We start from the raw sequence: 26,448 nt of genomic DNA, 5'->3' as shown, positions 1-26,448 counted from the left end.
GACTCCCGTCCACTATGCTCTTGTAGCCTTCTTCTTTTCAAAGAATTGGAGCTCATGAAGAGGACAGTGTAGAGAGCTGCTGTGCCTTCCATGTCGCAACTGTGGGGGCCAGTTGGCCTTCTGATTTTGGCGAATCTTGCTTTATCATAAGCCCCCCTGGCCTTTTCCACAGTTTCCGTGAGAGGTGGACACTGTGCTGCATACCCGCCATGGGCCGTGTTGTACTCCTGCTGTCCTGTCTGAGCATGCTGTAGCTCCTGTCGTTGCTGTAAGTTCAACTTTATCGATAAAGAGAATGTCTCACAACGGATGAAAGATGGCTGTGTGGTATACGGTTTGTGGGAAGGGTTCTGATGTTCCATTTTATGTTCTGCACATGGAAATGTCTCATTTTCCCGGTTCTAAACGTGGCCAGCTGACTCTGTGGTCTGGCGGAAGCCCTCGGAGTTCCGCAGTGACTTCATAGAGGAGCTCCTTGGGACCCAGGGACAGCGCCGAGATGTCTCAGTTGAGATGGAAGTCAAAAACCGATTTACCTCTGTCAAACAAAGCCAGCAAAGTTACCTGGGAAGAACCTGGTTCAGGGTGAGTGAGGGTTTGGGGTTAAACTTGTCTCCCAAAGATTGGACACACGGCCCCTAAGGTGCATTTGCCTGCAACCAGAGGCTGAATAGGAGGGCAGGTCGTAGCTGTTTCCAGGACAGCGGTAACTACCTTTGGCTTTAAGTCATCTGCCGCTATGAATTCTTACACACTAATTCCACAAACCAATGATTCTCTTCCCATCCTAATATGCTCCCCTACTGGCCCTTTCTAGGTTTGTGGTGTGCCCCACTCCGATGCGCCCCCAGAGCTGGGAAGTGTGAGGGAGTAGTAGATGGAGGCCAGTGGGGATGGTTTCTCCTGATTTTAAAGTGTTCTCTAATTCTAGATAGACATTTAATTTTTTTTCTAAGATTTTATTTATTCATGAGAGAGCACAAGCAAGGGGAGTAGAAGAGGGAGAAGCAGGCTCCCCACTGAGCAGGGAGCGCAAAGCAGGGCTTGATCCCAGGATGCTGGGATCATGACCTGAGCCAAAGGCAGACGCTTAACCATCTGAGCCACCCAGGCGCCCCTAGACTTCTCAGTTTTTTTCCCTTCACTAGTAGAGGACTGGTGGTTCTCTCTGCTTCTTATTCTTACTCTTACCTTTTCTCTTGGGTGTCTCTTGCCCTCAACCAGTACTTTTCCACTTGTTTTGGTCCATGAACATACACAGGTGTGTTTTGGTGAGACTCATCACTCCTGAGAATTTTAGTAATTTGAAACAAAGATATTTAAATAGTTTTAAGAGTGGTATAAAGAACTCCCATTTGTCCAGGTTGACTAATTGTGAAAATTTTGCTTTATCATTATATTTGTTTGTTGAATATTTGAGAATAAGTTACATTGTACCCTTTTGGCCTTAAATACTTGTGTGTATTTCCTAAGGACAAAGATTTTTTAAAGATATTCTATTTATTTATTTGAGAGGGAGCACAAGTGGAGTGGAGGGGCAGAGGGAGAGGGAGAAGCAGACTCCCCACCAAGCAGGGAGCCTAGTGCGGGCCCTGATCCTAGGACCCTGGGCTGTAATCTGAGCCAAAGGCAGACACTTAATGGACTGAGCCACCCAGGCACCCCAAGGACATTCTCTCTTATAACCACAGGAAACAACATTATTTTGATTGTTATGTAAGTGTCCATGTTCAAATTTCACCAGTCGTCCTACTAATGGCCCTTAGAGGCCCCCTCCCCTGACCCCCACAGCTGTAAATACTGGAGTCCCTGCCCATAGTGCTTTGAATCTGATTCTTCATGGGCCTGTTGTCCAGTGCATCGTTTTTGAGGACAGCCCCCTAGGTGTGAGATGGCCGGGGAGCAGTCAAGGTGAGGTGTGTCCTGCATGTGGGCTGAGGTGTCTGCTGACCTGCCCCCATCCACAAGCCCCTTAACGAGGACAGGTGGAGTGTGGTGGGTTGGACAGAGGACTCGGAGGCTGGTTCTGTCCACACTGCCAAATTCTGGCACTTAGCTGAGGAGTTCTAGAATTGTAAATTTGAACCTGGTTTTCCAGGTTGTTAGTGGAAAGTATTTGTCAAGGTAGGAGAATAGAATGTTTTATTTCATAGTATCTTAACTTGATTTCTAAGTACTTAAAACGACTCACTCTGTGGACCTATATTTGTTCTCTTGTTCTTGGCCCCATAATTGTTAAGGGTAGTCCTGTTTATAAATGTGTGTATGTAGGTGTGTATGTACACTCATGTTCTCATATGTATAAATCATACCTGTTTGTCATTCTTGTATAAAAATTGGCATCATCTCTGCATTCTTTTTTGGATCTTTTCTTACTTATTAGGACCTCATGGAAATCCCTGCTGGTCACCTGCTATAGGCCACATTCATCCTTTTGCAGGCTTGAGGGCATGTTCTGAATGCAGGTGCATTGGTTAATCCTGCCGCTCCTCTTCTACAGCCACTTGACTTAGTTGTTACCTCTGTGAACAACGCTGTAGCGACCACTCCCAGCCAGTGGTCCTTCAAAGAAGAGTGATGTAGATCACTACCCACCACCCAACCTGTGGCACTGGAAGAAGTCCTAAAGATGGGGCACCTGGGTGGCTCAGTGGAATAAGCATCTGCCTTCGGCTCAGGTCATGATCCCGGGGTCCTGAGATCGAGCCCTATGTCGGGCTCCCCGCTCTTCGGGGACCCTGCTTCTCCCTCTCCCCTCTGCAAATAAATAAAATATTTGAAAAGAAAAAAAAAATCCTAAAGATTGCCATGAATGTTTTTTGACCTAAAAATGAAAAACAGCATGATTTAGGCTGTAGACATCCTCCATAATATTACCTGGCAGAGATAACCACCATTAAATTTGGAGTGTATTTTTCCTGGCTCTGTTTCTGTGCATGTGCCAACATATCCATACATAATATTCTTTCTTTTTTTCTTTAACAATTTGATCGATTCACCTGACAGCACAAGCAGGGGGAGTGGCAGGCAGAGAAGCAGGGTCCCTGCTGAACAGAGAGCCCAACACGGGGCTCGACCCCAGATCTGGGGATCATGACCTGAGCCAAAGGCAGACGCTCAACCGACTAAACCACCCAGGCGCCCCCATACATGATATTCTTAACAGAAGTGGACCTATTATTCCGGTCCCGTAGCATTTTTCCTCAGTGACCTTTAATGGCTGTGTTCAGTGGTTGTGTCTTTTTTCTTCTCTCTTGGTCCACTCTGAGGCTCCCTTCCTCCTGTCTTTTGTGTGTCTCCCTTACTCTTTCTTTCCCTGAAAGGTACCCAGTCATCAGTTTCAGGTCCATATTTCCAGGTATTTGTTTCTCATTTCTGATTGGACAGCCCAGCATCACATGCATGAAGCCACTTTCCTTCCTTACTGCCGTTTCCTGGAAACTTTCCTGGCATTTCCCTCAGTTACCCTGGTTCTTGGCTTCCAAATCCCCTTTCCTTTGGCTCTTTTCTCTCCTTTCATTTTTATATCTGAGCTGCTGCTGAGACAGTTTGGGTTGGGACGCTCTTGGCTGGTCTTCAGTCTTCCCTCCACTCATGCTGATGAGTTTCCGTAATTGCCCTTCATCCTGCTCAGACTCCCTGGCAAAATACTGGAGCTTCTATATTCTGCTTCTGTTTCTCTCTTCTCTCCTATGATTCCTCCCCTCCCCGCACCCGCAGGAGCCCTTTGTCAAGCCAGGCTGGCTCATTAGCTCTCATTAGCTCTGTCCCCTGAGCCTATCTGGGGCTTGACTCCTGGCCATTCCCCTGCCCTCCTAAAAAGCTCTTTGGGGGTGCCTGGGTGGCTCAGTGGGTTAAAGCCTCTGCCTTCAGCTCAGGTCATGATCTTAGGGTCCTGGGATCAAGCCCCGCATCGGGGGTCTCTGCTCAGCAGGGAGCCTGCTTCCTCCTCTCTTTCTGCCTGCCTCTCTGCCTACTTGTGATCTCTGTCTGTCAAATAAATAAATAAAATCTTAAAAAAAAAAAAAACAACTCTTTGGATTCTTTCTGGTGAGACAGACTGACACTCCCAATAATCCTAATAAAGTGTGGTCTTTCATCTTAATGGAGAAGTCACTGACCCAGTAGAAACATGTCCTTTCTATTCTCAGAGTAGAATTCTGTGGACTGGGCCTCTCCCATACCCACATGATCCCATGTTGCAGTAAGGAGGATTCTGTCCTCCTTCCAAAGAAGTCCTGCCTCTAGGCACATTGGAGGGCAGGGGGAGGAAGTAGAAAGTAGGGCCATCCTACCCCACCTCCGGACCATGTGTTTGACCCTTTGGACATGTGCCCGCCACTGGACATCATTTTCCTGGTGTGTGAATTATATAGTTGTTCTCCTAACTGCATGGCCTCCTAAGCCCCTTCCAATTCTGTAGAAAGTGTGGCCTGCTTTAGGAAGCCTCTGGCATTCACTTGAGAAGCGCCAGGTCTTCAGTAGAACAACTCATTCCCATTGGGGGAAAGAAGGCTCACAGGGATAGGCTTGAGAAAAGCTTCCTGCTGGAGGAGCTCCTAGGGGAAAAGGGATGCTCATTACATGTGTGCTGGGGTTGTCTGTGGGTACAGGGCAGCACCCCTCCACCCCCTGCTCTGACTTCTTTTCCAGTCTTTTGTGACCTAGCTAGGCCAGCCTCATCACACAGTCTTAGAAAGTTAGAGTAAAGTGACCATGATTCCCTATTCTAGGTCAAGACCAGTGTCTTCTGAGGACTTAAGAGAGAACTCTGAGTCTCAAAAGGTAAGAAAACCATTAAAGGTTGGTACAGGGGAGGGACGTTCCCGAGCCACCCCGATGTCGCTCATCAGCTCAGAAGTCCGTCTGTTATCCATCTCTGCGCCAGGGTGGCAAACCCAGATACTCACAAGGCCAGGTAAGTTACCTGTACATGGCAGCAGGCTGGTTTTCACTTTGAAAGCACAATATTGGCCCAATGCAACGAATCTGAGGCTACCAATTTGCAGTCTGTACAGGGACCCTCCTTGATTTTGTCCAGCCATGTTGCGGCAGTGGTGGGATAGGCTGTACAAATTACCCTCAAGCCTAAGTATTTTGTGTCTGTTGTATGCTTGGAGCTGGGGACTGGAGAGATCATTAGTATAAGTTAAATGAAGATTAAATTAAGATAAACTAAATATGCCCTTGCCTTCAGAGAGCTCACTAGGAGACAGGAGTAATGACAGGATCTATCATTCACTGTGTAACTAGTCTGCTGAGCCTGCCAGCATGTCCGGGGGCCATGTAGGTACTACTACAACCCTGCAAGGTGGATAAATTAGCTTGGAAATAAGGAGCCAGGCAGAATTCTAGCCCAGAGCTCTGGGACTCCACAGCTGTGTGTTTCCCATCACTCCTCGCTATCCACACGTATGGACATGCACAGTATCAGGCATGCATGGCAGATAGGAACAGAGAGTCTGGGAGCATGGATTTGGCAGGGATGACTGTCATCTGAAAGTCATAGAAAAGCTCCTGGGAGGAGATATCATTTGAGCCAGGCTTTAAAGAGTGGGTAGGAGTTTGCGTCTAGGGCAGATGGTCTGCACTGCATAGAGGGAACATGTGGTGAAAGTGGAATGCTTGCTGTGTTTGGAGATGGTGGAGAGCCATTGGTGTGCCCAGACTGCCATGTGCATTGAAACTAGAAAGACAGGTCCGGGCTACAGGGCCAAGGGCTTTGAATGCCACACTCAGGAGTGGGCCAGGGGGTGGTAGTAGTGGTAAGTAGCCTGGAAAATGTCTGAGCTGGGGTAAAGTTATCATTAGATTTGTCTTCCAGAAAGGTGACTGATCCCAATGTAGGGAGGTGGAGGGGAATGGAAGGCTAAAACTCTGGTCCCAGTGTGGGGACGTCCTTGTACTTGTCCCCGCACAAGGCCAGTGTTTGGGGTGGGCCAGGGATGCAGGGGAACAGGGGTTAGGTGCAAGAGAAGGATCACAGGAAGAATGAGCAGGAGGTATGGTAAGAATACATAGGAGGAAAAGGGAAGAGCCAAAGATGGTGCTGAGATGTCTGATCCAGGGCCCGCGTGGCTGTGGGAATAGTAGCTAGCTCATCTGTTGGGCTCCAGGAAGGCTCCACTTCACTGTGCTCACTCGCATGCCCACAGTGCCTGGTGCTCAACAGATGTATATAGACCATGAGGGAATGAACAAAAGTTCATAGGAGGATGAGCACGTCTGCTTGTTTGATGGGGTTGGGGTGGGGAGAGTGAGTCATCCAACTTCCACCTTGTCTTCTGGATTTTTGAACCAAAATCTTGAATGCCCAAGACCCAGGGCAGTGCATTTCAGTTAGCAACAAGCACTCGGTAGTTATCTTGTGGTCCATTCCTGGCATCCTTTGAGGGAAGCAGCCTTTGATGACCTGAGCCTTTGGTGACCCGAAGCATTGTGCTAAGTGTGTGTAGGGGCTACAGAGAGGAGGTGTTCATTGTTGAGGGCCGGATACCAGGATAGGCTGTGTGGGGGCGTGGGGAGACAATGGGAGGAGGAAGCGGAAATCCCCTGTCAGGGGTGTGGGAGCTTTGGTGTGTGTGACGATCTGATCTGACCCTGACCCAGGCGGGGGTCTGGAAGGTTCAGGAACAAATCAAATTGTCTGGGGAAGATGGAGCTGGATTCCCTGGGGTCTTGAATTCTGAGCACCGAAGATTGAAACTGAACGGAAGCTCCTCATAACCTGGGGTCCGGGTCTGTGGGAGGTGAGACCTTGGCTGTGTCCACCAACCTCGCTGAGCCTCAGTCACGACATCTGCAAAAGGGGAACAGTTGTGAACTCCCCAAAGTCAGGAGAGAGGGTCTAGTCTTTCTTGGTCTAAGTCCAAAAGTGGTTAAGATTTATTCATTTGCCTCATTGTTACCCTATATACCCTGTCCTCCCCTCAAAGAGTCTTTATTTCAGTAAGATGTGCTTAGAAATGTTGAGCTCAGGAAATCGACCCTCTCACTGCCCGGTTCTTATAGTCTTCTTCATCTTAGATCACCATCCCAGGTAGATTCCACAAGAACGAGGAGCTTTTCAGTTCCCCAGCATCATCCGTCACCCTCAGCCAACATGAGTCTCAACTGTTTACCCCGCTACACATGGCCAAGGTGAAGAAGATGTTTGAGGATGACGTTGACTCGGCGGGAGGTAAAGCCTCCTTGTGGCTGCGTTTCTGGTTTCCGCACAGGGTGGGAGCCATCCCTGGGTGTGTGCAGGATTTAAGATATGACAAGCAGTTTTTCATCTTTAAACTTTCAAAACTTTTTCTATCATTATATAAATCTTGTAAGCCTATCAGAGGCTCTTTCTTATCCAGAAAAACAATACTAATCCTAATCCAAGCCCCCAGATGTAACTAACCTCTGTTAGCATTTCGGTATATCTTCTTCCAAACAATGTCCTGCATGTGGTGTGACAATATTCTCGCACACTAAGTGGCTTAAACCACACCTTCATTGTCTCACGGTTTCCGTGGGCCTGGCGTTGGGCATGGCTCAGCTGGCTTCTCTGCTCAGGGTCTCGCTAGGCCGGGGCTGCGGTATCTCCTGGGGCTTGCCAGGGAAAGGGTCCACTTCCAAGTCCACTCAAGATTGTTGGCAGGACTCAGTTCCTTCCCTCTGCAGGACTGAAGCCTTCCGTTTCCTCCTGGCTGTTGGCAGGTGACTGCTTTCAGCTCCTACAGCTGCCCACGGTTCCTGGCCACTTGGGACTCCCCAACACGGTGGATTTCAAGGCTCAGGGTAGCCGGGGAGATCACCACACCAGCACGATGTGTGCTACAATCTTGTCAGCATGCAGTCATGTCCACATGACTCCATATTCCTGTCTCCTCTGCCATATTCTCTCGGTTAGAAGCAAGTCATGGGTTCTGTCCCACTCATGAGGAGGGATAGTGGGAGGGCATGCACACAGGAGGTGGGCGTCCTGGGGCCACAGTCAGCTATGCGTGTTTTCGTGAGTCTGTAATTATATTACATATGTGATTTCAGACCCTTCTTTTCCTCTTGATGTATAACACCTTAAGGACTTTTACATATCATGTGTAGTCTTCCAAACCATCGTTACTCATGAATGCAAGTGTTCTACTGGTGGACTATGCCATTCCCCCATAGCTGGATATTTAGTTTTAGTTTGTTTTTTTTTTTAAGATTTTATTTATTTATTTGACAGACAGAGATCACAAGTAGGCAGAGAGGCAGGCAAAGAGAGGGGGAAGCAGGCTCCCCGCTGAGCAGAGAGCCTGATGCAGGGCTCGATCCCAGGACCCTGGGATCATGACCTTAGCCGAAGGCAGAGGCTTTAACCCACTGAGCCACCCAGGCTCAGAAGGTCCCTCAGAAGGTCTTTTAAGAGGTGGATCATGGGGGCACATGGGTGGTGGAGTTGGTTAAACATGCAGCTCCTGATTTTGGCTCAGGTCGTGATCTCAGGGTCATGGGATCGAGCCCTGCATCAGGCTCCGTGCTCAGCCTGACATCCGCTTGAGATTCTCCCTCTCTGTCTGATCCCCCTGCTTGTGCTCTTTCTCGCTCTCTGTCTAAAATCAATCAATCATGAATCTGGGCTCCATAGCATTTCTTGAAAACCCTGACCTGACCATCAGTGCCTGTCTCAGAGGGAGAAAGGGAGATGCCCGGGTTCTCCTGTCTGTTCTGCAAGTTCCCTTTCAGGGCCTTAGTTTATTTGTTGATTGGAGGTCTTTAAGAAGGGTCCATGGTTCTTTGTTGTTTTTGTTTTTGTTTTTAAGATTTAATTTTTAAGTGATCTCCACACCCACCACAGGGCTCCTACAACCCTGAAATCAAGCATGCTCCATTGGCTGAGCCAGCCAGGGTCCCTGAGGGTCTCTCTCTCTCTCTCTCTTTTTTAAGAATTTATTTGTTTATTTATTTATTTGCACGAGAGTAAGAGAGTGCGGGGGAAGGGGCAGATGGAGAGGGAGATTGAGTCCTAAGCAGACCCTGTGCCAAGTGTGGAGTTGTACATGGGGCTTGATCTCCCAACACTGAGATCACTACCTGAGTTGAAACCAAGAGTTGGAAGTTCAACCAGCTATGCCATCCAGGTGCCCCTGATCTGTGGTTCTTTTTGTTGTTGTTGTTGTTGTTGTTATTATTATTATTATTTAAAGATTGGTTGACTTAGAGAGAGAGAGAGCACTGTCAGAGGGAGCAGCAGGCAGAGGGAGAAGTGGGCTCCCCACCAAGGAAGGAGACTGATACGGGACTCAATCCTAAGATGCTGGGATCATGACCTGAGCCAAAGGCAGACGCTTAACCGACTGAGCCACCCAGGTGCCCGGGTCTGTGGTTCTTAGTGGGGAGTGCCCATGTATCTCCTAGGAGGTCTTAAAAGTATCCACGTGCCCTTGGCCCCTGTCTCCGGGGCCTGCCTGGGAGCCCTTGCAGGCTGCTGGGTTGGAGATCAAGGGAGAAGCAGTGATCTGGGGGCCCTGCAGCCCCAAGCCTGCAAGCCAGTGTAGCACTGACCTTCCGCACAGGAGCTCCTGAGGGGATATGGGGGCGCACACGCCAAGTGTGCCCCCAGTATCGCCAGCTGACATTTCGTCAAGCACTGCCGGGCAGGATAAGAGTCAGTGTAGGTATAGAGCTTCCTGGGCTACCAAGCCCTCCTTCAGATTTGATTCAGCTGTCATGGAGCCCTGTGGCTTTGTCACCTTACATAGGAGGGCCAGGCACTAACAACAGGCCCAAATGTAGTGGCCTGGGTGCCCTGACATGGACACCTGTTGGCACCCCACACCAAGTGTGGCACTTCTGATCCAAAGTAAATGAAAAGAAGGCCCCTTCTGGGAGAGCCAAGGGCATAACCATGCAGTGCTCATACTTGGTGACTGTGCCCTAGGAAGGCAAGCACTGTGGGGCACACACATACCCCTCCACCCCCTCCCCCTACCAATGGCAGAGGGAAGGCTAGGAAACATTTTCTTCTTTTCTTTTTTTTAAGATTTTATTTATTTATTTGAGAGAGAGTGAAAATAAGAGAGATCAGAGAGAGAGAGGAGTAGAGGGAGAAGCAGACTCCCCACTGAGCAGAGAGCCCAATGCAGGGCTCGATCCAGGACACTTAACCGACTGAGCCACCCTGGTGTCCTGGAAAACATTTTCTTCTTATATATTTTAAATATTGCATTAATTTTAAAAATGTTTATAAGTATCTAAAAAAATAGAGGTAAATACTCCATAATCCTACATCTTAGCTTTACAAAGAAAGAGAAAGGTGAAGTGGGAGTTTCCCAGGAGAAGGTGGGGAGGGCAGAGAATGGCAGAGGAGAGGTGCAGGGGTGTTGCTGTGCTGGGGCAGGGCTGGGAGGGAGGCAACCACAGAGGATGTGGGTGTACCTGTGCCCCAGCAGCAGGTCTGACAGGGAGGTGACTATCTAGAGCTGCTGGAGAAAGTGTCTTGGCCAGAAGGGGATTGGCTTCTCACGTGACTACTACACCAAGCGTAGTAGACATTATAATGGAGACAAGGGAAAGCTTCTGGTTTCAAATCCTCCTGGTGCCATTGTGTGTTCTTGGGCAAACTCTGAACCTCCCTGGGCCTCTGTGTCCTCATCTGTAGAATGGAGAGAATGACAGTACCTATCTTCTAGGACCAAAGTGTTCTTTTTTTTTTTTTTTTAAGATTTTATTTATTTATTTATTTATTTGATACAGAGAGAACATGCACAAACAGGGGGAGTGTCAGGCAGAGGCAGAGGGAGAAGCAGGCTCCCTGCTGAGCAGGGAGCTGGACATGGGGCTCGATCCCAGGACCCTGGTATGACCTGAGCTGAAGGCAGATGCTTAACTGTTTAACTGAATGAGCCACCTAGGTGCCCCTGGATCACAGGATTCTTGTAAGGTTTCAGGAGGGAGGGCACTGGAAAGCCCCCTCAGGTCTTCAGCCTGGTGGAGGTGACACCATTAGGAGAGACGCTGGACACAGGGAAAGCCAGCATCTAGTGGAATAAAGATAATAAACCGGATTTTAAGGATGCTGAGTTGAAGGGGCCAGGGGAACACTTGGGAACAGTCAGAGATATGGGAGACACATTCTCTCCTGAGATGCAGAGATGGGTGAATAGGTGAGGCCACCAAGGAGAGTGTCAGAAAAGCAAGGGACAGTGATGAGAAGAGCTGAGGCACATGCCTGCCGAATGACAGGGCAGGGCAGGCAGCAGAACCTGGAGGAGACCAGAGGGACCAGTGGGGTCGCTGCTTGAAGGCAGGAGACCCCAAAGGCAAGGAAGGGCACCATTGGGTGTGGTCCGAGGTCTCTGGTGGCTGAGGAGAGTGGTGTCAGGGAGTGGTGGGCAGAGGGATGTCCAGTGCTGGGGGCCGGAGGGAACGTGCCAGCAGGGTGCAGGCAGAAGAGAGGAGGGTGGCCGTCAGGGCAGACCTTTGTCCCCCGAGGAAAGGGCCCAGGACCGCCCAGGCTGGGGAGGAGATGGCTGTCATAACACCCCTCTAGTCTTCTGAGCTGGAGGGGGCGACAGTCAAGGTTCATGAGATTGGGCCCCACATTGGGCTCTGCACTGGGTGTGGAGCCTGCTTAAGAACCTCTCTGCACACGCCCCTCTCCCGCTCCTGTTTGCTCTCTCTTAAAAAAAAAAAAAAAAAAAAAAAAAAAAAAAAAGAGGTAGAACAGCTGGCTGAGCTCAGAGGCGCAGGGAAAGACGGTTAGAGAGTTCATCCTGAGAGCAATTCAGTAGCAAAATAATATGCATCTTTACACTGAGACATCATTTACCTCCCACAAAATGCACGGGTTTTGGGGTCCCGCTCAAGGAATCTATCACATGCGTGCACTCATGTAACTGCCCCCCAGATCAAGTTATAGAACCCTTCTTGCTCCCCAGAAGGCGTCCCCCTGCCTGATCCTGGTGGTGACCCTCTCCTTAAGGAAGTGATATTTCCACATGCAAGTTTTTTTTTTTTTTAAAGATTTTATGTATTTATTTAACAGACACAGATCACAAGTAGGCAGAGAGGCAGGCAGAGGGAGAGAGAGGACGAAGCAGGCTCCCTGCTGAGCAGAGGGCTCGATCCCAGGACCCTGGGATCATGACCTGAGCCGAAGGCAGAGGCTTTAACACACTGAGCCACCCAGGTGCCCCACATGCAAGTTTTTGAGTGATCAATTAACCATTTGGCTTGAGGCGGGTGAGAGCTGCTTTTTTGAGGGGCAAGGGGCCCTGCCTGGATGCCACAGTGTATGTTTCCTTTCCCAAATACCTTTGTGTCTATTATTTCCAGAGAAGTCTTTGGCAAACTGTTGGTAAAGAGTGTATTGACACAGCACGCTGGTGAACAGTCTCTACGGCTTCTTAGACACCTGTGCAAAGAGCCAGGTGTTCCCTGTAGTGCTCTAGAGAGGGATTTATTCACTCCTCTCATACATGGGAGGGCCAGATTGCCAGGGTCAGCCTCGGGCGCCACCCTGTGACCTTGGGCGCATGACCTCACCTCTGTGCCCTGCAGTTTCCTCATGAGTCCTTCTCATTAAATGGCCAGTGTGAATAAACACGGAGAAGCACCCGATATCATCACGCCCACATCCTAGTGCCAATAGCACCACTTGGGGAACAAGCGTGTGCCGTGTGCCAAGGACCCAGTCATGGAGGGCAGGGGCTCACCCTGCACTTGCAGAGCTCACTGGCTAGAGTGGTGATGAGGAAGGTCAGGGGCAGCAGTGGAGCCGGCTGGTGGGGGTAGGGGCCCTTCTTAGATAGTCCTCGGGAAGGCTTCCCTGCGGAAGGGACCAGATGGTGCAAAGGTCTTGAGGAGGGAGTGTGTTTGGTGGTGTGAGAAACAGCGTGGGGACATTATGGCTGGAGCTGGGAATGAGGGGGATGGCGGTGGGAGGTGAGGTCTGAGCAGAGCCAGAAAATGCACAGCCTTTAGACTGTGGCAACGATTCCAGTTATGTGGGGGGGGGGGGCTTTAGAAGCACTTTTTATAGACTGGGATTATAAAAAAAAAAAAAAATCTAGGTGGGGATATCGGCCCATTGGCAGACAGATTCCCTCACAGTCACGAACCCAGCTTGGGGAAAGTATTTTATCCCAACCTCTGCTCTTCTCCCCTCCCAACATTCCTTCCAGCCAATTTTGGCATTTTAATTGCCTTTATTTTTTAATTTTTAAAAAGATTTTATTTATTTATTTGAGAGAGACAGTGAGAGCAAGAGAGTGAGCCCAAATGGACAGAGGGGAAGGGAGAAGCAGACTCCCCCTGAACAGGGAACCTAACGTGAGGCTCGATCCCAGGACTCCAGGATTGTGACCTGACTGAAGGCAGACGCTTAACTGACCAAACCACCCAAACCCTTCACTGCCTTTAAAAGACACAAGTCACCTCTCTCTCTGTGTATTTGAATTAATCTCTGTCTCTCTGTTAAAATTATTAGCCTTCCCTTTCGTCTTCCCTCTTTCCCTCCCTCCCTGCCTTCCCTTTTTTTTTTTTTTTTTTTTGAGTTTTCACTAGTTTTCTTTGTCTCAGTGCCTGTTTTATTTGTTCAGAAATGGGCTCCGATCTTCCCCAGTATCCCCTCACCAAGCAGTGCTGTGGGGCCACCGCAGTGCTCCGGGCATGGAAGGCGTGCAGCAAGTACCTGTGGGCTGACTGAACGCCACACAGAGAGAGGAGATTCAAGGGACAACCGAGTCAACACGGTTCTCTGGGTGCCCTCCCTCAGCACTGAGACACCCAAGAATACCGTGGCTGCTGAACAGGGCCCAGTGACTTCCCATGACGTGAATGATGTTCGTTCTTCTCTTTTGAAGCCCTGGACATGAAGGCGTTTGTGAAGGCCATGAAGAAGATTCTGAGCAATATGTCAGATGAGATCCTAGAGGTGCTATTTCTGAAGGTGGACACAGACTGTAATGGCTCCATCACCTGGGTGAGGAGGGTGCCCTGCTGCCTCAGGAAGCTGGAGGGAGGCTGAGGGGTCCAGGTGTGGCTGATTGATAGAGTGTGGAAGGTTGAAGATGGGGAGGTGGTCAAGGCGTCAGACAGCTTCTTGTGGATTCTGGGATGCTTACGGGGTAGAGGGAACCCTCCTGAGACTTCAGTAAGCAAGCTCATTGGAGCTCATTCTTCTCCTGGGGGATAGGAGAGTATATGACAAATGTCATATATGAGACCTCCCAGGGCGCAGCTGTGAGCCGTAAGGCCACCGCCCACCAGTCAGCTGACTCTCCTGCACACCAGGCCTCCCATTCAGTCCCAGCAGGTGCCACGACCATCTCATGGCCCTTTCTGGTCACTCAGCCAACAGACAGACCAGTGGCTATTCAATCAAAAAATGCTGGGGTTTTAGAGCAGATTATTTTTCCTAATCTGTATGTTTTACGATGAGCAGACATACCATTTAAGAATATAGAATACAGAAGGACACAGAAAAATACAAAAAAATAGTCTGATTTGTTGACGTAGCAATGCCAACAATGATAATAACTAGCCTTTAACCAGGCATTGTGTTCTAAGCACTTTATGTACCATTTTACTTAAACTTCACAGGAATCCTACAGAATAGGTGTTCTTATTTACTTTCATTTTACAGATTGGGAAACAGGCATGGAGAAGTTAAGAAACTTGCCCAGACTTACAGAGCTAGTTAGCAGCTGAGCTAGTCTTCAGACCTGGGGAGTTTGCCCCAGGAGCCCGTGTGTTAAAAGTACTCTGTCATTCCTCCCCTCGGCTTAGGCATATATTCTATTTTGTTTTTTCTTTCATTTCTCCTAATATTCTACAATAAACATGTTTCCAGAATGCTCTGCTCTCTACACAGTGATCTTTTTTTTTTTTTTAAAGATTTTATGTATTTATTTGACAGAGATCACAAGTAGGCAGAGAGGCAGGCAGGGTGGGGGGGGGTGGGGAAGCAGGCTCCCCGCCGAGCAGAGAGCCTGATGTGGGGCTCGATCCAAGACCCTGGGATTATGACCTGAGCTAAAGTCAGAGGCTTTAACCCATTGAGCCACCGAGGCACCCCTCTACACAGTGATATTAATAACTCCCACTATCTTTATAGGTTCATAGGGTGGCCTGTTTTGGCCTTTATGAGGCGTCAGAAGACTCTAGAGTTGCCCTCTGGCCGGGCTTCTCGGCCTTCCCCTGCTGTTAACTTGTTAGATGAGCTGGAACAACTCATCTCTACTTTTATGGGCCTCAGTCTTATTATCCATAACGTGGGGGTGGATAAAGAGATTTGAACAAGATGTGGCAGTGATTCGGAGATGTACGTAGTATTACAGAAAGGCATGAAGGAGGGAGGTGATGCTATCTACTTGCTGGTAGGCCCTTTACACATCCCAGATGTGTAAAGGGGCTTGGCTGCTCCCCTGGGCTGGCCCCAGGACATAGTTTCCAGAGAGCCCCTTGGAAGGAGCTGGGAAAGATGGGGGAGGGCCTGGAAGCCAGGCGTGGGTTCCCCAAGCCCAGGACTCTGACAGCTTGGCCAATGCTGTCCTGCCTGGCGTTTCTTCCCGAGACAGCAGAAGTATGTGGATTACATGATGCGGGAGTTCCAGAGAAAGGAAAAGATGCAAACAAGCCAGTACCGCCTGCGCTTCCACCTTCCCATGAGGATCATACCCCTGTAAGGAGCCTCACCCCGGCCGGAAGGGGGAGGTGTGTGAGCAAGGTGGGGCTGACCCTGGAGCGAGGGCCCCTCCTTAAGTCACTCCTTGTGGGGCCACCAGGACTGTAGGCGAGCCTGAGCATTAAGGGGGGTGACGTGTCTCCACTCTACAGACAAGGAAACAGAGGTTCAGAGAGGTCAAATGAGATCTGTGGGGTTGCCCTGTTTTGAACCTCCCTGCTGCATGCGCTGCTCCTCCTGCTTCTTCCCACTGTGGGTGCTGAGTGGGCCTGGGGCACAGATGACAGGGCACAGATGGCTCATGTGGTGGGGAGTAACAGCCATTATGGGGAGCTGCTCCTGGAGGCCCCACCAGGCCTCAGTCGCACATGGCTGCTGGTCATTCCTGGAGCATGTGTCTCTGTCCCTGCCTTGACTCCCTCCTGACTCTGCCTGTTTGCTGCTCCTCACGGCTCCTCCCCACCGTGCCCTCTGGACCTTCACCTCATCTTTCTGTGCCATGCTCTGTGTGCTCCTGCCCCTCTGAACTCCCTAAGAACCAGAAGCCCTCCAGGGGGTCCAGCCAGTGGCCCAGGCCTCTTCCTGGAGTCCCTTTCCCGGAGGCCATGTGGGGGTTTGTGCACCTCCTGCCCAGAGCAGAGAGCTCGTCCTGCCATCCAGCGCTTGGTGGCTGGCATTTGTGGCGTGGTTAGGAGTGGATATGGCTGGGTCTGTCCTCAGACCACCCCCAGAGCAGGCTCTGGGGAAGACCGTGAACCAGAAGTGGTCTCTGCCTTGGAGCATCTGGAGACTCAGAGAGATGGTGTAATGAAAACCAGGAAAGGGCTGGTCTAAAAGACTTTTGGTCAAGATTCAATTGAGGGATAGCCAGTAAATATGAACGATGAAGGATTTTATAACCATACATTATGATCTGAAAATTTTGCTTGATGCGGCCAAGCCTTCGCAGGTCTTTATTTCCTTGGGACATTTAGATTCCCAAGAGTGTTTCAAGGTCCAGAACCAAAAATGTCAAGAAGCCTGTCTCTGTTTCCCACTATTTGTTTGCTCAGCCTTCAAGTCCAGAGAGCATTTCCAGCTTGGCAGAGAAAGTAGCCATGTACTATTTAATTACCTTCATGAAAGGGTCATCTTATAAGTTGGCCCCCCTTTCCTGAACCTGGGCCGAGATCACTGAACTCCCCCTCCGGGGTGCCTCTGCGGTCTTGGCAGGTGGAGGTGCTGTCCCTGTGGGGTAACACTTCCAGAGGGCTCCTCTCACTTCCCCTGTCTCTCACCTGTCATGTAGACCCCTCTGGGTCACATGGCCCTGACGTGACAGGTGGCCCTGGGAGTGATGCTTGAGGGCAGACCAGACAGCACTGTGGGCCGCAGGGGTGAAGGGTGGGTATGGTGGTGGCGGTGGGTGGGAGAGGAGCTGTGTCCAGACACACCTTCACTCTCTCTTCTGCTTGGGACTGCTTCAGTGGTGGAATTTCACAGCAGCGTGCGTTAGCCTTCAGCCACAGGTCACATGGCGTCCACAGGGACATTTGGAAAGGGCTCTGGCTAGAGTAGGGATCGAGGTACCTAGGTTCTAGTTTGAGTTCTGCACAGAGTCAGGACAAAACTCCAGGCAAAATCTTATTCCCTGGGTCCCTTTGAGGTGAGGTAACATCATCTGCCTGCTAGGGCCTGGAGATGTGGGAACACCAGGTGGGTGAGTGCATGCTGTGCTGTGTCCAGGGGTCAAAATAATGCTCCTGTCAGTAGCCAGCTAAGCCTGCCAGCTTAGCCAGCCTGGGGCAGGAAAGACGACATCCCTGTAGCCTGCTGGAGGGCTGCGTGGTGGCGTCCTGCGAGGCCAGGCCTGCCATGGGAGCCCTTTGCTGGGCTCCGGTCCTGGCCTTGGAGAGGAGGAGTCAGGTACATGGGGCTCTGTGGGATACATTGTCCCTTGTCCACTTTTATCTCGTGCTTGGGCTATACTCCCTTCTCTACCCCGAGTTGCCAGAACCTGTTATGATGAAAGTTTCAGGGGCAAGCTCCCCTCCACTCGCCTCCTGTAGACCATTTTTCTCAAAAAAGAAGGTTTGCAGAAGACCTCCATTCTTTGCCTCCCCTGATCCTGTCGCATCACGAGGAAGCTGACTGGCTGCGTGACAGGAGAAGCCCGCCTGGAGGAGTCATGGGTTGGGTGTGCGCGCCCGTGAGGGGAACTCCCCTTGTTTGCGTTCTCCTTCCTCCTCTTCATTCTGTTTTTGTTTGAGTCCTTCTCTCTCCCTGTCACCTTCCACAGGAACCATGGATGTGAGATTGTGAAGGTGCAGTTTTTAATGCAGCGGTTCAAGAAGACAGGGCATCTTCTGACAGTCACCAAGGACGGGATCTTGCAGATCTGGTCTGAGGGCTTCTCGCTGCTTAACTCCTTTAGGGTGAGGAGGGCCCACCTGTGGAGCACACAGGAGGTGGTCGGAGAGCCTTTGCCTTTGTACCCAGATAGGGAAGGTGACACGGACTCTGAGTGCGCTCAGGCATGGGGTTCATGGTATAAGTGACTGCAGTCACTGCTCCGGGGGCCAAGTTCTGGCTTCACTGTGGGACTGGGACCCTCACATTTGTCTTCTGTAAGCAGGACGACATCTGGGTGTCCATTCTACTTGGATATCCAACAGAAAACTTACACCCAATTTGTCCAAACAGAATGTCGCTCTAGCCCTCCCTGGTCACCAGGCTTGCTTCTCCTGGGCCCCATCTCGGGGAGTGGTGTCATCACCCACTAAGGTTCCTGTGTTAGAGATCAGCCCCCTCTCCTTTCCCTGTCACAACCATTCCATCACCAGGTGCTGCTGATTCGAATCCTTCACCTGGACCAGGCAGGAAATCACAGTGGTTGGGAGTCTGGGCTCTGGAGTCCTCCTTAGAACCCAACACTGCCACCTTCTAGATCTATGACCTTGGACAGTTAGTATATAGCTCTCTGTGCCTCAGTTTCCTCGTCTGTCAAATGGGGTCATCGTAACCCCCTCAGGCTGCTGGGAGGATTTAATGACATAATACCCGGATGGTACTCAGAGTAGGGCAAGGCTCACAGTGAGTGTCAGACAAATATAAGCTGGCATCATCATTGTCTGTGCTGTCAGCTGCTGGCCAAGTGCAGTAAGTGAGACAATACTCAGGAAAACGGGCTGTGCACTTCATGTCGCCAGGCCAGGCCAGAATCGTCCAGCAAATGAGGAAGGTGCAGCTCCCCAGGGAAGGAAGGCTTACTGAGAAGGCCGTCAGCAGCAGGAAGGCTTTCATAAGCCTGTGAAACAGCAGTGTTTCACAGATGCATCAGGGGGTGTCCTGTGGGGCTGGAGGGTTCTGTCTGGTCCCTTCTCAGTTGCGTAGGGAGGCAGCTCAGGTCTGTGGAGGTCCGGTGACTGACTCGGGTGTATTTGGTAGCCCAGAACCAAGGTTGACTAGCACCCAAGTTCCCGAGGCTAGGGTTTCTGGCACCTTCTGCTCTCTTTTTCTCATTGTGTTTGCTTTGGTGTGTGTGTTGGGGGGGCACATTACAGCCTGAGCTACATACTGTTGGTTATGGCTGCTACTTTGTCACCACAGCACCCCTCAGAGGCCATGTCTCGGAGGGTTGAGAGGGGCAGAGGGAGGCTCCCCAGAAGGCCCGGCATTCCTCCTTGCGGGGCTGCTTAGGCAAGAAGATGTTGGCACGGGTGATCCAGCATGGGCCTTCCATGAACACCCACTGCATGCCATAGTCATGTGGATGGAAAACCCTTTGGTTTACAAGCAGGGGAGCTGGGCTTCACTTCCCAGCTGTGCAGCCTTGGACACATCACTGAAGCTCCCTAGGACCAGGGGCTTCAGGGAGGAACATGGAGGTGATGGGCATTCCCATCCCCTCTGCTGTGTGTTGGTGGCCGGGGGTCCTGGCCCATTGTCCTCACTGCCCAGCCACCAGCACCAGCCTCTGTGTTCTCAGTATGTCTGAGTTTTGATGCAACGGTCCCCTCCCTGCCCCTGCCTTTGCTGGCCCTTCAGCATACCCACCCAGAGAAGTGGCCTGAAGCCCCCCCTCCCTTCTGTTTCACATGGCGCTCCCCCTGCTTTCTTCAGTTCCCAGTCTATGGCCTCATTCCGGGAGTAAAATACAAGCTCCTTAGCTGGTCACCCTGAAGTCCTCTCTCATCCTCTCTGCCCCTGGGCCCGTCGGGCTGGCCGCCTCTTTTCCCTACTGACATGCCTTTGTGTGTGGGGTTCCCCACCTGGGATGCCCACTCAGATTCCATCTGCAGGGCTGTCACGCAATGCTGGCAGGGCTGTCACGCAATGCTGGCAGTGGAGCGTGGAAGGGCACCTCACGGACCTGGCAGGATGACTTCTTGTTCATAAACCCCTTGAACCAGGTGACATCCGCAGATGGTAACAAGATTCAGACAAAACAAGCAAAAACTAATGTTCTATGTCCATTATATCTCAGTAAAACTGGTGTGAGGGAAAGAGTCAGAGAGGCAGAGGGACAGTCCATGCAAAGTCAGTATCCCTCTCCTAGACCCGGATTCTCTCAGGGGAGGCAACTGCTATCACCAGTTTTGGGGTGGCCTTCTATGGTTAGATCGTATGCACATCCCCCACCCCTTTCTATTTAATATACACATGGCTGCACATGATGGTGCTGCTTTCCTCCTTGCTTTTCCATTTCATAATCAATCCCAGGTGCACACTTCCCTCGTTTATAGTTTCAGGGGGTGCCCTGTGCTGTGGATTTGTATCCACTGTCCTTTGCAAGCAGTCATGGCCTATTGCTGTCACGGGGCCTGCCCTCGTACACACTTCTCCATGAGCACGTGGGAAATAGATCCTGGGATTACAAACTATGCACATTTAAAACTTTGACCCGTGGGGCACCTGGGTTGCTCAGTCAGTTCAGTGTCTGACTTTAGTTCAAGTCATGATCTCAGGGCCCCCATGTCAGGGAGTCTGCTTCTCCCTCTGCAACCCCTCTCCTGCTAGTGCTCTCTCTCAAATAAATAAATAAAATCTTAAAAAAAAATACTTAAAACTTTGATGAGTGTGTCAAATGGCTCTAAAAAGGGGTGGTGAGGATGGGTGTTCTTTAAGCCCATTTTATAGATGTGGAAACTGAGACTCAAAATCAGGAAATTTCTTCAAGTTCCCATCAGTAGTTGGTGGGAGCACTGCGCTCCATGCCAGGTTTATGGCTGGCTCTAGGGCCTGGGGTGGCAGGAGAGGGTTCACAGGATCCATGTATCTAGTGTGCCCTGCTGGGCAAGCCTCCCCAGCTTGGATCTCCTCTGCTCTTCCTCTGGCCAGCTTAACCAGATCCAGCAGCTCTATAACCTGGAGATGTGGGTCATCGACATGGTGTGTCTCTACAACTTGAACCTGATCGCGGTTGCATCTACTGATCAGAAGATAGGTGAGTCCCTGATGGCTCCCCAGGCCTGCTCTCGGCCACTGGAGGGGGCATGCATTTGCACTTGGAGAGGCCTGTCACCAAGCTGACTGTGGGTATGGGGTGCTGCAGCTGGTAAGCCGATGCTGCATGTTGTCACTAGAGACCCCCAAGGCTGGGAACTGGGGCTTGGGTTCCACGCATGCCTCCCCTTCTGTCTCTTCCCCAGAGTTCTTTGATATTAGCAACCATAGCTGTGTCCGGGCCTTCACCTTCGTTGATCTGGACAGCTGTGTCCTGGCCATGGACTACTGGTGAGTCTCAGGGGAGGCTGGTGCGCTGTCTTGGTGGCGGCATCACTCAGGAGGGTTGGGACTCCCAGAAAGCCTCTCTCAAAGCAGGCCTGGAAGGATTCCCACTCTGTGTGCCTGTGTCCTTTTCACCAAGCTGCCCCTCCTGAGGGGTCACTCAGTCATCAGCCCTCTTCCTCCCATTCCCTGAACAAGTCAGCCATCGAATCCTAGCAGAGGTGTGTCCTGCCAAGGTTGAGGACTCTGGGAATGTCATGGTCCATTGGTAGGGGTGGGTTGATGATGAGCATCTGGAGGACCAGGGACTCATTTGTTTGGGTTTTAAAAGAAAATAATGATTCCTTTTGGACCTGGTTCACCGATGATCTGGGTCTGGGCTGCTGGGCCCATGTATGTCAGCTATTGAGGGCAAGGCTGGAAAGTTGTGTGGGAACTGCTTTTGCTCCCAAGTGGAGGAAGGTCACTGGGAGGGTGGAGGGTCGCAGCTGGTGGGCCCAACCCAGCCTCTTCTGTCTCCACCTCCCCTCAGGTCTGACTATCACAGAGGTGTGTTCTGCTACGGGGACACCAAAGGCAACATCATCATCTTCACCTCTGACAATGTGACCCATGGGTTGTTCAACCCCCGAATCCTGCCCAGGACCTCCAAATGGGGTAGCTAAGATGCTGGGGAATTGGACGGTGGAAGGTTGTGGGGGAGATGGCCCGGCCCTGCCCTGAGGAGCTCTTCTCTTTCCTGCTTCCCAGCTCAGGAGCCCCTGGCTTCTCTGAAGCTCAGATAGCAATGTGGCCATGTGCTCAGCTCAAGGTGGCCTGTGGGACAGGGGTGATGAGGGACAGCAGGAGCCATAGGGGGCTGAGGGAGGAGACGGGCAATCTCTGAGAAGGCGGGAGGTTGCACAGGGGAGGGTAAGGGGAGTGGCTGCAGGACCCTTCTCATCCCAGCGAGACTGAGCCTGTGCCAACGGCGTGACGCTGGGGAGGCCGCTCACTCCCTCTGGGTCTTGGGGTGACAGCGTGACCTTTCTCTGTGGTGGGGAGGAGGGTTCTGCTCTCCTTGGCTGGGAGCAGCCTTTGTTTGGGGAGGTGGGGGGGACAGAAAGTCCTGCGGGCTCCGGGTGGCTGTGAGTTGCCTGCTCTGGGTGCAGGGCCGCCTATTGTCCCCCTGCCCACTGCCAGCAGGGAACCGCTGCTGTTAGTCTGTTAAGGGTGGAGAAGGGGTGTTTTCGGGGTGAAGCACTTGCACGGGCCCACAGGGTAAGTGGCCTGAAGCAGGCAGTCTGCCCCGGCGTCTGAACCTTAACCTCTGGCTGGGCTGTACCCCAAAATGACCACTGCAGAGTGCTGTTCGGGGCTGCCCTGCCAAGGGACTCTGTCCGGGTTAGAGTCTTTGGTGCACAGTGTCAGGCCTCCAGCTTGCTTCACATCCATCTAGAGGAGGCCCTGGGCCATCAGGGCCCCTGGGGCTCTCCCTGGGCCCACAGGGACACCCACTCCCCTTCCATCTAGGACACCAGAGCAGAGTTTCAGAGCAGGATGCTCTCCAAGGGCTCCCAGGCCTTGGTGACACCTGCCCAGCTCCACAGAGCAACACCCCCCCAACTGGCCGGATAGGAAATGGACCCTGCCTGGGATACAGCAGAGGGCTGGGCCAGCCCCACTCCTACCTCATCCGCAGCAGCACCCCCTCCCTCCCCTCCCCGCCCCGTGCCTGCCCTGCCTCAGCCAAGTGGGGGCAGGTTATGCCACCCTGGGGACTGGCGTGGCAGGTTGTGGTGGTCTTTGAGCTGCGTGTTGGGAGATTAGAGCAGGTACAGATGAAGCTGGAGTGTGGGAAGAAGTCCCTCCACACCCAATGCTGCCTAAAGGCTCCTCACACACAAAGGTGGGCCCCCCAGTGTGTTGACTTGGGAGGAGTTGGACAGCCCAGCTCTGTGTGACCTGGAGCCAGTTGCTTAAGCCCTCTGTTATTAAACAGGATGAGCAGATCAGTTCATGGCTTTTCTGTAAGATGGAAGGAGAGCAGGCAGTGTGAGGCCACAGTTAGGGCCCGGTGACTTCTTCCCCTGACCTCTTGGGGCCCTCCCAGCTTCACGGGCGAGGCAGACGGGCAGACATGCTTGCAGTGCAGCCGTGGCTAAGCTTCCTCCCTCCCATGCCCTCGCAGGGGCCCCCCCACCTTCAGCATCACTCCACCCCTGGGGACTCCCTTGCCAGACGGGGCTGAGGACTTTGCAGGAGTAAAATGCGTGGCGTAAGCCCCTAGGTCCCCCTCCCTTTTCTCCATTTTACCTGGGAGTTTCTCTCAGACTTGAGCCCAGATTGTCCCAGTCCTTCTGACCCACTTCCTTAAACCCTGCTCTGCAGGTAGACCCAGGCTTGCCCCTGTCACTGCCGGCTCCATCTCTCTGTGTCAGACATTCCTGCTTGTGCCAGGGGCCTTTCCCTGGAGGCTTCTAGCCTGGCCATTGGCCATGGGAGGTTTCAGAGGCCAGGAGACTTTTAACGCCTCAAGGGCCAGTCTGTGCTTAGGGCGGTCGCTCTGGCACACTTGCTAGATGCTTCTCCTTGGAACTTGTGTTTGCTGGACAAGGTGGAGCATGTCGTTTGAAGCATGATGGTAAACTTCCAAATGATCCTTTCCAGAAAGAGTAGAGCCTGTGGTCCTAAATGGTTCTCCAGTCCAGCAGAGCTGGAGCTCCCTGAATGAGAACCACCTTGTGTAGATAGCAGTGTGGAGAAGGAAGAGCCCGAGATGTGGGGCTGACTCTGGGCAGCCGTGTTTATCTGCCTGGGTCTGTGTTCTGGGTGCTGACTTAACCCCACCGAACCCACCAGAACACGGGAAAGCTCGAAGGAGCATTTGGATGGAAAAGCCTTTGGAGACATACAGGAATTGCAAAACAACTCAAGGTGTCCTCTGGGGTTTTGCTGGTCTGGTGGAGGCAGGAGGCTGGTGACGTGGATCTTGGTTTTTCTCTCCTATCAGATCAATGGACCAAAGTTTCTGCACGGAAGCTCCTAAATGAAAAGTCCCCCTTGTACAGGAGTTACCAGCTGAAGGTATGTTGTATCTTTCCTTGGCCCATTACCATGGTAATTATTTGTACACACACACCACTCAAAAATCAATACAGAAAGTAGATTTTCCGCATGGGTTCAGTCTTAGGCCTTGGGGCTTGGTCACTGAGAGCAGGTGGAGACAGCTATTGGATCCTGTGGCTTGTGGGCGGGACTTGTCCCTCTCATCACCTCTGTTGCTCAAGCCTGGCCCTCGCAGACAACATCTCTCTGTCTCCTGGGTGGCTGCAGTGGCTTCTAGATTGTCTGCACTTCCTTACTCCATGCACTGCTTTATGCCATTCGGCAGCCAGAGGAATTCGGAGCTAAAACAGCCATGTCATTCCTTTGTTCAAAATCCCTCCATAGTTTCTCATCGTGTTTGGACAAAATCTCAAGGGCTTACTGTGCCCATTAGGGCATGAGGTGACCTGGCCCCTGGCCTGTTCCCCATCTTGCCTGTCCCGTCTCTTCTCATTTACTCTGCCGCAGAAACACAGGCAACCTTGCTGTTCACTGAACACCCCAAGCCTTTTACCACTTCAGGGTCTTGTCACACTCTGTCCTCTTCCCTAGGTTCCTACATACCTCTTTCTCTGCTTCCTTCGGGGCCCTCACCAGCCAACCTGGACCAGCCCCGTGCCTGCCCCTGCCTCTATCCCTTCACACCGCAACACTTACAGGATTCTGACACCAGTGACAATGTGTTTTTCCCACACCGCCATGCAATTCTTGGACCTCAGCTGGGTGACCTACTGTTCAACTCAGTTCTGACACTATCTATCCGGAGATAGCATCAGATCCTAGGCTAAAATCCACTCTGGCCTAGTGGGACCTGGAATAAAAGAAGATGCAGAACCATCTCCAAAGACTAAGTGCCACAGTTATTGAGCACAGAGGCTCAGTCCCACAAGACTGCCCCCAACCCTTGAGGCTGGTCACAAGTGCAAGTTGTCCCCTGTTCTTCTGACCCATCAGTTATAAATCTGAGCTTCCCATGACCCTGTCTTTGGGTTTGATTTATTTGCTAGAGTGGCTTGCAGAACTCAGAGAAACATTTTACTTACTAGATCACTGGTTTATTATAAAAGGATACAACTCAGGAACAGCCAGAGGGAAGAGTTGTGTAGGGAAAGGTATGGGGAAGGGGGAACAGAGCTTCCCTGCCCTCTCTGGGCAAGGCTCACCCCCCACCTTCACATGTTCACTAGCCCAGAGGCTCTCTGAACCCTGTCCTTTTGGGTTTTTATGGGGTTTCCTTACATAGATATGATTGATTACATTGTTGGCTATTGGCAGTCAATTCAACCTGTACTCCTGTCCTTTCCCCAGGGACCTGGAGTGGGGGAGGGGGTGGTGGGACTGAAAGTTCCAGTCCTCCAATCTCATGGTTGGTTCCCCTAGCCACGAGTCCCCATCCTTAGGGGCTTTCCAAAGTCACCCCATTAATGTAAACTCAGGTGTGGTTGAAAGAGCTTTGTTACAAATATTAAGACACCTTAGTCTCATCACTTAGGAAATTCCAGGGGTTTTAGGAGCTTTGTGCCACAAATAGTCAGGAAGCCCAAATATACATTTCTTACTTCCAATCACACTGTCACAGTGTACCACCTCCCAACTTTGTGTTGTCCACTCATTGTTTTCTCATCCTGTCACTCTCATGGGATTGACAGTTCCTAAGGACAGGCACTTAAGGTCTCCCTGGGATCCTTTCGGGGAAAGTCACTCACGAATACCTTCTTCTCCATCTTCTGTGGGATCTCATCTTGGGCTTGGTTTTCCACCCCAGTTGCTGAGTGTCCCATGTTCCGTCCTGTGCTTTCACTGTGAGACACACTCGGCGAGGCAGTGCCTGCAGAACCTCGCTCAGGGCCCGACAACCCTCTCCTCCTTGTCCTGAAGAGGAGAATCCCCGGATTGGGAGACCAAGCACGGGGCTAAACCATGGAACCGGAGCTCGAAAATTCGGGGCCTGTGCAGTCAGGCCGCCCCCAGGACTCCTGGGTCTCAGCTTCTTGTTGCTCAGATAA

At 51.5% G+C, this 26,448-nt stretch overlaps 1 protein-coding gene across 2 annotated transcripts in view; it reads left to right on the top strand.

Moving 5' to 3' along the window:
• The first annotated feature begins 422 nt into the window (after window positions 1–422).
• Window positions 423–26,448, top strand: part of EFCAB8 (EF-hand calcium binding domain 8) — a 55,498-nt gene continuing 29,472 nt past the window's right edge. Inside the window, exons 1-10 of one of the 2 annotated variants that reach the window (XM_032858886.1) lie at window positions 423–585; window positions 4,734–4,785; window positions 7,027–7,180; window positions 13,824–13,942; window positions 15,540–15,643; window positions 17,925–18,060; window positions 20,966–21,071; window positions 21,277–21,361; window positions 21,888–22,012; window positions 24,348–24,421. In XM_032858886.1, the coding sequence (XP_032714777.1) occupies window positions 500–585; window positions 4,734–4,785; window positions 7,027–7,180; window positions 13,824–13,942; window positions 15,540–15,643; window positions 17,925–18,060; window positions 20,966–21,071; window positions 21,277–21,361; window positions 21,888–22,012; window positions 24,348–24,421 (1,041 nt within the window). In that variant the 5' untranslated portion in view covers window positions 423–499. The remainder of the gene's footprint in view (window positions 586–4,733; window positions 4,786–7,026; window positions 7,181–13,823; window positions 13,943–15,539; window positions 15,644–17,924; window positions 18,061–20,965; window positions 21,072–21,276; window positions 21,362–21,887; window positions 22,013–24,347; window positions 24,422–26,448) is intronic. The other variant, XM_032858885.1, reaches the window with a different exon arrangement.

Source organism: Lontra canadensis, unplaced genomic scaffold, assembly GCF_010015895.1.
Source record: "Lontra canadensis isolate GAN:19392208 unplaced genomic scaffold, GSC_riverotter_1.0 scaffold16, whole genome shotgun sequence".
Taxonomy (NCBI): domain Eukaryota; kingdom Metazoa; phylum Chordata; class Mammalia; order Carnivora; family Mustelidae; genus Lontra; species Lontra canadensis.
Note: the sequence above shows the minus strand (reverse complement) of the source record. Positions and strands in the feature narration are given on the sequence as shown.